The sequence below is a fragment of the Phodopus roborovskii genome, unplaced genomic scaffold, assembly GCF_943737965.1.
Source record: "Phodopus roborovskii unplaced genomic scaffold, PHOROB, whole genome shotgun sequence".
In the NCBI taxonomy this organism is placed as follows: domain Eukaryota; kingdom Metazoa; phylum Chordata; class Mammalia; order Rodentia; family Cricetidae; genus Phodopus; species Phodopus roborovskii.
The window spans coordinates 4,332,950-4,346,132 of NW_026126460.1; the positions used below are offsets into that span (position 1 = coordinate 4,332,950).

General features: G+C 38.3%; 1 protein-coding gene across 1 annotated transcript; it reads right to left on the reverse strand.

Moving 5' to 3' along the window:
• Positions 1 to 8,082: 8,082 nt before the first annotated feature.
• LOC127226267 (heat shock transcription factor, Y-linked) lies at positions 8,083 to 9,505 on the reverse strand. Its single transcript, XM_051190171.1, has one exon. The coding sequence runs from the start codon at positions 9,411 to 9,413 to the stop codon at positions 8,229 to 8,231; it is 1,185 nt and encodes a 394-aa protein (XP_051046128.1). The 5' UTR covers positions 9,414 to 9,505; the 3' UTR covers positions 8,083 to 8,228.
• Between the last annotated feature and the right edge of the window lie 3,678 nt (positions 9,506 to 13,183).

Consider the following 13,183-nt stretch of genomic DNA (forward strand, 5'->3'; position numbering starts at 1 on the left):
CTAAGGTTAACAAATCTATTTGCCTATCAAAATCCATTTACAGATAAAGACAAAGATTACCAATAGCTTCAGAAAACATTAAGTTTCATTGCTAATTAAGGGTATACAAATACAGTTGGTAAAGTCCCATTTTTTTTTAAATATTGAACAAGACACCAAATATCCATTTAGCCTTTAAAAATGTCACATTAGCTTTAAATCTTTTTAGACACTCATCTGCATCCTGAAAATGTTCTCAGTTCTGTCTTGTAGTTCCTCAGTAAAAAGTTTTGAGAATGGGAATAAACTATTTGCATTTTACCACCAAATCTAGCAGGTAAAAGTATTTAAAAATACTACTTACTCTAAATATTATTTTAAAATGAAAAGCTTTAAGAATGCTCTAAATCATTCATATTGACCTGGGTAGGACCCATCATCAATTTCCATCTTACAGGGTGATGTTGATGCAAATAATGAAGTAATACAGAATAAAATTTGCGCTCTCCCTCTCCTCCCTCCCTCCCTCCCTCCCCCCCATCTCTCTCTCTCTGTGTATGCCTGTACATCTGTGAGCAAAGGATTGAATACAGGTCCGAGGAATGTATACCAACTTTCCTATCAGTATGTTGCACTGTGAATGTGTCCTAAACTCCAAGTACCATAATGCTTCACTGTACTAGTAGTGTCCCAACAGAGGGAGAACAAAGGGAGATAGTACAGGATGAGGCTGGGATGGGGATGGGGCAAGGACCAGTCTCCTAAGGTCTCTATACATCAGGAATTCAAAAAGGCGCCGACTTACACTTTAGCCTTCAACACTGGCAGATATTTCCCAGTCATGACCTTTTGATGCTCATACATACATGCACATTAAAAAAAAATCATGTTACAGAAATGCAGAGAATATGTGGGGTGATAGCCACTGAAATAGACACAAACTGTGTCTAGAGAAATTGAAAGTTTGAAAGAATAAGTTTTAAATGTTTGGCAGTTAAATTTCTTTATAAAGTTGTTAGCATTCTCTATGTATCAAATGGATCATTATAACCTCAACTTTCATTGATACAATTCAAATGTTACTTATTCTATTATATACAACCCCATTTACCTCAAAATATCCAATATTATTTTACTTACATCTGATGTATGTGCTATGATCAAAATTTAATTCCACTTTTCCTGAGACTGAGAACACGTTTTGTCTGAGTTCTATAGCACTCACATTCAATTTTAACTTATAATTCTCAATGTGTTCTATTACCATTAGAGAATAATAGAGAGTTTGCCTGCAGCTAGTTTAATACCTTTAAATTTCCACAGATCACAATGAAAGACCATGTAGCCCAGCATGCCTCACATTTCAAAGGCTGTGGGCTGTTGACATTGCACTTTTATTAAAACTCCTATTAATTTTTTTGCTGTCAACATAAATGAAAAATTACTTTATCATGTTTCTATGGAATAAAAGAATAAAGAAAATACTTGTTTATTTCCAACTAATTATCTAGGCCAACATGGAGAAAGAAACTTAGAATAAATCAACTATGTTGTAGCTTCAGAATGGCCAATTTGCAAATATTTTAATGATGAAATGACATAGTTATTTTATCGCATAGCCATCAGTTCCATGGTCATAGTATTGTGCTTCTGTGTGCACAGAGAGTTGTGTTGGTCACCAGGGATAGAGGAGAGAGCAAGACAGAGTCCAGCCCTCAGGAAGCAACCATTCTCATAGGACTGACAGACAATAGACTGTGAGCAGTGATAAAAAGTGATTATAAGAGAGGTGGGGAGGGAGAGAGCTCCAACTAACATTTAAAGAAAGAATGAAGCACAAAAAGTAGAGGAAACATTCCAACAATAGAGTGCAGACTGTCAAATAGCCCCAGGGCAAGAAACTGGACAAGAGGTTAGAAAGGAAGAGAACAAATCATGAGGCTGAGCAGAGCTGGGGACCAGCCTCCCAAGGTCTCTCTAACCCAGAAATACAGCAGTCATCAAACTGAACCTGCCTGTAAGCAACAGAAAGTCACTGAAGGTTTGCAAAGCTGTCATTAACTTCTTAGAGAGAAACAGCCAAACCCAAGGCACAAAGGGAGCAAAGGAGACAATCAAGAGGCTGTGTGGACCTCGCCGATTGCCGACTTTCAAAGGCAGAGAGAAGTGTTGGCAATGTTTGGAAATCTGCCTTGGAAACAGAAGTTGCCTCTAGATGGGATGGAGGACCAGTGAGCTTCTGGTATGAAAGGTGAAAAGTGACTCTGGTGACTTGTGCAGAAGGAACTGAGCTGTTTACTGAGATGAAGGCACTGCAGGAAGACTTGTTTCATGGAACAAGGGCCCTGGTAACTGGGATGCCTGTGAAAGATGTTAAGTGAAGAGACAGCAAACAACAGATGTAGGTTAATCTGGCTTTTAAAAAGATCCAGGATAAAATATAAATTTATCTTCTAAATTTTAATCAGTTATTTAGTAGTATATTTGGCATATTTTCTTCAGAGAAACATAGGTTCCTGTACTTTTTTTTTTTCACTGCTGGAGTTTGAACCCTGGGGGTGAGGTTGGCAGCTCTCCATGATACGAAGATATACTCTCCTCTAATCTCTTTCTGAGATACATAACTTTACTGAGTATATAATGTTACTTTTCATAGCTGTACAAAACATTGCCAATCCCATTCTTATTTTTATAACATAAATGCCTTCTAATAACTTACAATAAGCAATGCTGTAATTAACACTTGTATAGCTCTGTACTTTTGGTAAAATCTAGTCAACAGGAAAGACTATGTGATGTATATGCTTAGTGCATACAGAGAGAATTAAATTAATTCATCATTTATAGACATGAAGTGGAAAACAAGGTAAGTTGGCAGGACTGTTTGCTTGTTGTTTGTTTTGTAACCAGCTATAAAGATTTTGCTTGCAATCTTAAATATTTTAAAACTGCTAGTGGGAGTATCATATCTATTTCAGCACTGAAAAGAAAAATCTCTCAGTTTACAGGGTGACACAGTTATAGTTTGTAAGGAATAAGAACAATATAGTAGTACATTAAATTCCCTATCTCCCTTCTCTTTTAAAAGACACTAAATTCCCATGAGAATGCCCAAGTCTGAGGGTTAGGAGTGTACCATAGCAGCACAGCACTTGCCTATAATCATAAAGCTATGGCTTTGATATCAAATAGCAAAAGGGGGAATCAGTGTCCAACTTTCTAAACAGCTCTAATGAGGCATGAGTGCTTTTGACTTCAAGAAACCTGTCTTTGTCTTCCATCTTGGTCTAGCTAAGCCACACCTGAGTTGGTACATGTTACCATTTGAAGAACCAGTTAGCATTTGTTTTCCTGGAAAATTAAAAAACAAAACAAAACAAAACAAAACAAACAAACAAACAAAAACCTTATTTTTCCTAAGTAACATCCAGACAAGAACCCCAGGAAACAGAGAATCATCAGATGGGAGCCATTTTTCTCAGGGGTGAGGCAGTCCCTCCTCAATGCTTTCTTCCAAAAATGCTTCTGCATCAACAAAAAGGCACATGGGCAGTTTGCTCCTTTGAGAAGCACACTTACTGCTGAGCATGGAGGAGTGTAGGGTCCTTAGTGAGCAATATCACCCAGCAATGAAACCCTCCTCTTCCAGTCCACCTGCAAACTGGAAACCGAAGAGGAGGAAGCCGAGCTTCTCCTTTACCTGGTGGGATATCTTTATCCTTGAGCAATTTCTCCAAATGACAGCCTTCAGTCTCTGAAAATGTAAAAATTGCCTTTTGAGTCAACGCAAATGAGGGCTGAATCCATTCATTATTTCCCTCTGGATTCTCATTCACTTCTAACTGTAGGAAGTGTCAAAAAACCCAGGACTGATGAAAAGTATGTAAACACATTATCCAGATATTCAGGTTGTCACGGGGAGCAATTTTGTTGTTGTTCTTGATTTCAATGTGAGCAAAGCTAAGCTATGAGATGATCAGGTATAGAGTTCTTTCTCTGACAGATAATAGTTCTCATTTTGAATGATTTTTATTACTTTTGAGTTCCAAGGCAAGTTCCAAAATCTCTACAGATTTGCTCTGTTTTTAGAACCTTGTCCCCTCTTTGCTACTCAGTGAGAAGCATAATTGACCTGCAGTGCAGGACTCTAATTGTTGATTTGTTGGGGGTTGTTTTTGTATCACTTAGGATAGTCAAGGATGTTTGGATAGGAAAGTGTTCTAAATGCTCAGTGACGACATACAAACTAACAGTGGTCACCAGTCAGAGACCTTAGAAAATACAGGAAACAAATCTTACATTGTTAGTTGACAACAAAGAGAAGTACACCAAAGGGTATCTCAAAAATAAATCAGTGCCTCACAGGTGGTGGCGCACACCTTAAATTCCAGCACTAGGAAGGCAGAGGCAGGTGGATCTCTGTGTTCAAAGCCAGCCTGGTCTAGGAAGGGAGTTCCAGGACTGTCACACAGAGAAACCTTGTCTCCTTGGAGTGGGGTGGGGGAAGATCAGTGATGTGGCTCAGAAGTGACTTGCCCTAAGCACTTCCATTTGCAACTCATTAGCAGAATATGTAGCCAGAAAAGCAGAGCAAAAGTACTAGAAATCTAATGTGTTTCTCTTGTGATGACTATGATGACAAGACAACAGAAAAAGATGAGAAATGAGTGACGAGCATCCAAGTCTGTTGATAATAAACACCTCTCAACTCAAAGGGATTATGAAAAGAGATTCATTCTCAACACAAACATGAGTGACTATGGCCTAGGAACACAGATTCAGATTGCTCTAAATAGTGTGCTCCAATATGGATAGAGTTGTCTGACACTTGTGCACTTAGAAAACAGAATAGAGCCACAAGTCAAGGCACTTTTCAAATAAAGGCACCACATAGATAGGTTACAGTAAAGTGGAGGAATCTCTCCTATAGCTTTCAAATGCTCTCTGATGACACGCTTAGCTTCGGGGTTGGTGGAAGATAATAGTCTGTTGACACGTGACAGAAGGCTTTACTGATAGCTGCATGGATGATAGGTCAGTCACATGTGGGAAATGAATGGCTATACAATCACAAAAATTTGCCACTGGATCAACAACATTCTTGCCTTCCAGGACTATGAGGCTTTAATTGGTCAATCAGCCTTGAAGAATCTTTAAGGCAGGTGTGGCTCTTCCCCATTCCAAACTTCAAGTCACTGAAAGAAGGCTCTTTTTTTTTTTTTTCCTTTAAAGGATTTGCAAGGAAAATTAAGCAAAGTTGGCTGAAAAGCAAAGAATTAGAAACCACAGCTTTTAGTTTAATTACTTATAGAAAGTCATGTGAGATGGCTGCTTACACAGCTCTACTGGAAATTACAACGGGGACAAATTACTCTCTTCTCTCATATGCACATACTTGGGGATTTCTACCATTTATGCCCTAGCTTTTTTCAACAAGGTTTTGAGGTAGGTTACTACAGACAGAGGTTCTGCTCTGCCTAGTCCTGCTGCCCTTTAGTCCCAAATAAGTACACTGAGACTTATACTAATCATAAACTGGTCAATGGCTTAGGCTTCTTACTAGCTAGCTCTCTCTTAATTGTTAACCCATAATTATTAATCTAAGTATTTCTGTATGGTCTTGGCTTACTGGAGAATGCCAAGACATTCTATCTTCCCAGAAACTACACAGAGTATCTCTGCCTTCCTCTTCCCAGCATTCTCCTAAACTGGTAGCTCTACCCATACTTCCTGCCTGGCTACTGGCCAATCAGCATGTTACTAAAACAATAAGAGAAACATATATTCATAGCATACACAACATACACAAGGACCTCCCCTATCAGGATTACAGGGTGAAACATAAAATAGTAAGTTAGAAAGAAAAGGAAGAATAAGAAATTACAGACAATGCTAACTAAACATTTGGAACCTAATGTTAATTTGACAAAAGATATGGGACACTCTTCTCAAAGTCCGTGACAGCCTTGGCTCTTCATTTCTTAAGAGCCATGCAAAATATGAAGGTTGACCAGGTATGCTTGATAGTACCTACCAGATAAAAGTGACTCAGAAGCAGACAGGTGCGTAGGTTCACGCCTTTAATCCTAGCCCTCAGGAGGCAGAAGCAGGCAGAGCTATGGGAGCATCACTCTGATCTAATCTACATAGAAGATTCCAGGATGGTCAGGTACACATAGTATGATCCTGTCTCAAATATAAATGAATTAAAAATAAACTTTTTGTGCAAAGCAACACAATAACATCCAACCGAGGGGTGCTTGTGAATAATAATAAAAAAATTACATAATAAAGTGCTTACAAAGGGTGTGTCTGACACAAGCTAAAAGGATATAGGATACTCTATATTTCACTAGTAACAACACAGGATATATTATGTGAATCACACAAACATACATTTACTAGTAAACACATAGCCTATAGCCTTATAGAAATTTACTTAACAGATCACAATGTGATTGTTTTCACATTTAGTGGTTATTACAATGATGATTTGACTGTGGTTGTCAATACCTACATCATTAAGGTTATGCAGGGTATGAAAGAGGGGGAGATTCCTTTCCCAAACAGAACATTGCTATTAAGCCCATCTCACAGTAAGTACACAGAGTGCTGAATGCAACCTTTGCCTATTTGTTTTCTTTACAGTGATATTTCTGAACATTAATTTGAACACCTTTAGTCTTGGAATTAATTCTTCAGCTTCTTCCCATGACCTTACAGATGTTCTCTGTGTAGCCTCTATATAAATTTGAGTTTTTGAGACCCTTGGTATGTGACTCAGTAAAACAAAATGTTACATAAATCCCATGTCTGTTCCTCTGTAGCAGCTGCTTTGAGGAAATATCAAAGGAACAATGACTCTACTAGAGCTTTTCAGACAGCTGAGTCTGTTGGGGAAGATAATAGCGAAACACTTAAGAGCATATACTACGACCATAACAATAACTATTCTATAGATTTTATGGCTCTTTATATTTTAGCAAGCTACTTCACATTCATCACTGCAGTTGCTTCTTCCAGGACTCCCATGAAACAATCAAAGTAGGAATTATGGCTCCCATGTTTTCAGATAAAAATCCTGATTTCCAAAATTGCAAATCACCTTAGCCTGGGGAACATGGCTAACCCCAGATACAGCAGAGCATCATGGGAGACAGTGCTCAGAGTTGTATACACCCTGTACAGTACCATACATAGAGACATTTCATGACTGTTTTCTCAATTAATATTCAAGAGAATGCTTAGCAGCATCTATTTCTGCTTATAAAAACATGAGAATACTACAGATAATAATGAACGACAAATACACTATATAATGCTCCAAATTTTTGAACTTTAGAAAAGTCACATATTATGTGTGACCTTACCCTATATACTTTAATATATAGAGGTTATGAATGGAGGCCACCTAAAGGTTGAGATGTAAATTTAAATTTTCACTAAATATAATAGTCCCAAGTTCTTTATGAAAGGAATATGATTAGCCTTCCTCCCTAGAAAACCTAGACTATTCAAGAAATAGAACTCTACAGTTTAAGGCTTTAAAACACTCAAAGCCAAAAGGAAAAAAATCAAGGCTACATGTGTATACTTTCTACAACAGAAAACTATCAGAACCTGCCTTCAGGCCCATTGAACAAAGGTAATTGAACTATGGTACATTTTGTAGATTTATGAAAGAAAAATGAAGAGGACTATATGCTGAAATGGGTAATGTTTTGGCATTTTGCAAAGTGGAAAGAATCAAAATCTAAAACCATATTTCTGTGTGTCTGTGTGCATGTGTAAATATATCACATTTAATATGCAGTATGTGTTTATATATGTATATAGTCTACATATGTGTACACAAATATATTTGTACAGAGTTAACAATATACATATATACATTCCTCTTTAAGTCAAATATTTCATTTTTATGTGTGTGGATATGTTTTGCCTGCAAGTATGTATGCACACTTCATGTATGTACTGCCCATGGAATCCAGAAAAGGGTGTTGAATAGCCTAGAATGGAGTTACTGAGCTTTAGTAGCTGCCATGTGAATGCAGAGTCTCAAACTGAGGAGCTCCAGAAGACCAGCCAGTAGCCTTATTTTTTTTAAAGTGCACATGGAGTTTTATTGTTCTATTGAGATGATTTCAGGTATACCCCAGGTGACTGTCAACATGAATTCTAATCTCTGATATCCTGAATGTTTTTATAAACCACCAAGTAGATTGTTGGTGATCAGAAAGCTGATAGCATCATGAGGATGGATGATGACTCAATGCTGATGCCAAGGTAGAGGACACTACCCTGGATGCTACCCTTTCCTTGTATAGTGGTAACTTGGGTTCACCAATTGCTTTTGAGTCAGAATAAGTAGATGAACTGGATGAAAAATGAGGATACCCAGGTTGAAAAGACGGTTCTGCCTGCATTTCAATACAACTGTTCCACAAGTGGGACACATCCCGGTGGTTTTGAATAGAGGTTATAATGAAATTCACAGTGCTGTCATTTGCTTGGGTGTAGATTCTCTGTGAGTCCATATGGAGAGGGGACACCTCATTTAAGGGAGCAGGGCGATGTGTTAGTATTTTTTCAGGTGGTCTAAAGGAGCTCGATGTTGCAAGAGAAAAGTCCCTTCTGATCCCATCCACTGTATCAGAACCTCCGTGGGCAGTAGATTTCTGTCTCAGATATACATTTGAGATGCTAGGGCTGGACAATAGATTCCTCTTTCTGGTTTGAACAGCTACACCCAAACCATGGTCATCCATGTTGTCCAAGTCTGGGCTGAAGTGTTTGTTCTTAAACTCTGGAGGTGACGGAGTAGTCCCACGAGAAGCTGTCTTTATTCCAATTCTCCTCTTCATTCTTTCTATAAGATGGGGACAATCACGCACAAAGTTTGGATTCTGATAGAACTGTAATTTACATGAGGCAGAGACTCCTTTTTCTTCAGCCAGAAAGTCAGGGAGGGAAGCAGATCTCTGGAAATTCTGTCTCATTTTCCTGAATCCATACAGGTTCAATTGTCGAACCAAACTTTTCATGCTATCGGTTTCGAATATTCTGAAGGGGGCCTTTCTTTCCAACACTTCCTTTTTGAAGAGTTCTTCATTGATCACTATGTAAGTCCCAGCCTCATCCCACCAAATAGACTTAAATTTGTCACTTCCCACTATTTTCCAAAGCTTCCTGGGAAAGGTCATAGAGAATAAATTACTGTCCTCATCCGGCTCTGAGGCACAGAGGGAATGAGAGGACCTTTTTATCAAGAACCGCTGAGCCAGAACCTGAAACGCACTCTCCTCAATAATAGCCCACAAATCTGAGTCCCCCTGACCTGTGTCATCACACAGAGGATAGCTGGAAGGGGTCTCTGAATCAGTTGACATGTCATGACGGGAAGCATCCAGAATTTCTGAAGGTGCCTCTGCCATTTCCTGCACACTTTACATTACCTACAAAGACATCTGAACGGCTTTGTGCTCTGCAGCTTTCATTGGAGCATAGTTCCACAGATGAAAGCAAGTGGTGACATCATAAAGGTAGTCAGTCTGATAGCTATGACATCACAGAATGACTTTGGGTCCCTGATGATCACCGAACAACAGTAAGAAGCCAAAAGAGTTACCATCCTATGCAGAAATGTTCCTGTAGAGCAAAAGATTAGCTAGCCCCTTACTGATGGTTTCAAAATCTCATTCCTAAAAACACTTTCTGTTTTCCTTATTTTTTATTATATTTTATATTATTTAAAACAATTTTTAAATTTAAATATATTTTGGTCATATTCTTCACCTCCCCCAGTATATCCAGATCCCTTTTCTCCCTACCCACCCAACTTTAAGTTCTCTCTCAAAATCTAGTACAACAACAACAAAATTCAAAGCCAAGAACACAAAATACAACACCACCCAAAAATAAAAAATAAAACAAACCACCAATTAATGCACAGAAAAAAAAAAAAAAAAACTATGGAGTCCATTATGTGTTGGTCAATTACTCCTGAGCATGATTCCTGTCTTGGAGTGGTTGATATTTGATATACCCTGTGTCACTCCACTGGAGGAAACTAATTTTCCCTTTCCAGCAGGTAAAAAGGTAAAAGTAAATGTTCAGTTGTTAGCCATCTCTCCCTAATCCAACCAGAACACTGAAGCTCAGCAGTCTCTCTAGCCCTGCCAGACTTACATACATATATTCTACAGCTGTGATATGCACATACATACATACGTACATTCTACAGCCGTGAAAGGCTTACATTCTTAGATATTTTATGCATGTATGTGTATGGCAACATATAACTATACATCACATATATTTAATTATATTTGCAGAAGTAAGAAAAACACTAGTAATATAAGGCAAAATGAATAAAAATGGTAACCCTGGGTAATTGAGTATGGCAGATGGGGTGGAAATAAGACTCTGATTAAAGTAAATTTTTAAAAATTCATGCAATATATTTATCATGGTTCCCCCTCCCCATCTTTTTTTTCCACACACAAAAAAATATGTTTATGTTTAAGACAAGTACATTATAAAGGCAATTTCTAAAAGCAAAACTCAATCTGAAACAAATGAAGCCAAATACATAACAACTTCATGACATCAGCACAAAGATGGAAAGATGTGTTTCAAGTGAGCTTATCCCAAAATCTGGAGTTCTGTCTGCAGCTCCCATTAGTTTAGATAAAGACCAAACACAGCAGTGGGACAGACAGTCAACAAGGTGACAGATGCCTAACTCATGTGATAAACAACTTAGTGCTGACAGCCATAGATATGATGGAGAAAGGAGCTGTGGAATAGATGTCAACTGGAACCATGATTGCCTCTAGTGAGGATACTTTTCACAAGCGGGTTAAATCAGCCATTTCTGGAAAAAAAAAATGTATAGGGGCCACTTTAGGCATCCATTAAGCAGTAACAAGCCCTCACTTACTGGACCCATTCCATTTAGAAGGCAGCTTTAATGAGACTATTTCACTATAAATTAAGGTTATAGACAACAGCCTTACCACAATTTTTATAAACCTTAAGGGGGATCCAATCTCATTGAATAGATATTAACCCACTCATGAGTGGGAAGAATGGATTATAGTGGAAGGGAAGCTAATTAGATAGGAGAAATGTACATCCTTGAAAAACAAGGAGTAAACATGAGAAGACAAAAATTATGGGACAATGTAATGAAACAGACTGTCCTTTTTCCTGGGCTGGGAGCTCAGGCGAAGTCACTGATGCTAGGCTTGCTGTAACACAGAGGAGTGGGAAGAGATGTGAGCAGTCATTGAGTGTACAAGGGATCACAGACTGTCGACTGGCTTTACTTTTTTGTGATTAGCATTGTTTTATTGAAGAAAACACAAGACTTAGCCAAGTAGCAAAAACACTTGCCTGTAAATAGAACCACATAAGCTATGATTTAAATAAGCTGAGTCTTTTCCACAAGTAAAGCTGAAATAATGTGATGTCCAAAAGGATTGGACATTGAGGGGGGAGGGGAATGGGAGAGAAAATAGAGATAGAAACCCACTTGCTTCACAAAAACTCACTACAGATGCACCACAGACCTCAACATGAAATGTGAGACTACAGGATTCTAAAACATAACATTAAAAATATCTAAGTGACCCTAGTTTTAGTGATTTTTTTTTTTAGCTATAACACCAAAGTTATGGAACATGGATTAAATAGTTGATTAATTGGACTTCATCTGGGCAAAAGTCACACTCAAGAGAAGGCTAAGACAGGCCACAAACTAGAGGGAAGAATTTTTAAAAGATTTGTATGACAAAAACTCCTAAAACTCAACAATAAGAGGGAAAAAAGCCCAATTTAAAAACAAAACAAAAATATAAGGTAAACACTTCACCAGTGAACAAGCAAAGACAATAAATGGGAATATAAAAAGATGGCATCATTTTTCATCCAAGAAATAAACATTCAAACAGCAGTAAGGTATTACTACATACCGAATACAATGGCCACAGTACAGAGCACTGACAACAGCCAAATGATGTTGCTAAGGTACTCATCATTAGTTTTCTTAGAGGTCTGTGGTGATCGGAAGGCCAAAGGGATGCAGGAGTAGCCCCTGCATCTTCCCATTAACTGTGACTGCAAGGCTTTGGAAACACTCTCATCCACTGCTGGTGAGAATTCAAAACATGAGAGCTGCTTTGCAAGACAGCTTGGCAGCTTCTTACTACACTAGATGTGGGCATATTGGTGTTTTGTTTTGTTTTTTTTTTTTCTGTTTTGGTTTGGTTTTTGGTTTTGGGTTTTGTTTATTGTTTGTTTGTTCTGTTTTTTGGTTTGGTTGGGTTGTTTTTGTTTTTGTTTTTTGTTTTTTGATAATTTTTAATTTAAATTTGAAACAAGCTTGTTTTACATGTCAAACCTAGTTTTCCCCACCCTCCTGTCCTCCCCTGTTCCCCCCACCAACCCCCATCCCCTTTCTGCTCCCCAGGGAGGGTGAGGACTTCCATGGGGAGTCTTCCAAGTCTGTCACATCATTTGGAGCAGGGCCTAGGCCCACCTCCATGTGTCTAGGCTGAGAGAGCTTCCCTCTATGTTGAATGGGCTCCCAAAGTCCATTCTTATACTAGAGATAAATATTGATCCACTATCAGAGGCCCTATTGTATGGATCTGAAAATCCCAAGCAGCTGGAAACTTATGCCCACATAAAAACTTGCTCATGGATGTTTTTGGTAGCTTTACTCAAAATTGTCAAAACCTGAATGCAACCTAAATATCCCTAAGTGAGTGAGTGGATATGGCATTCTGAACTTTTTTTAAAATGTCAAAATGTGGAGATGGTGGGAAAAAATGATGAGTGATTTTAGGGCTGATGAGAAGTGGGGGAACATACAGAAGCTATGTAGGATGGCGAAAACATCCTAGGTGATACCACAGTGGTGGGTAAACAACACTATAGACCCCTCCAAAGCAGTTAGCTGTACAAACCCAAAGGAGCACCTAATGGAGACCAGCCTTAAGTGGTAACCATTAGCCACATATTTTTAACAACTGTTAGAAATGCAGACATCCAGTAAAGGATAACGGTGGAGAGGTGATGTGCACAGAGACAGAAGTAGAAGTATCTCCCCATGCATTGCATTGTGAGAAACTGCTAAAAAAAAGGGGGGAGGGGCTATTAAAAAAAGTATAAAGCATGTTTGATAGGGACTTTTCTAATC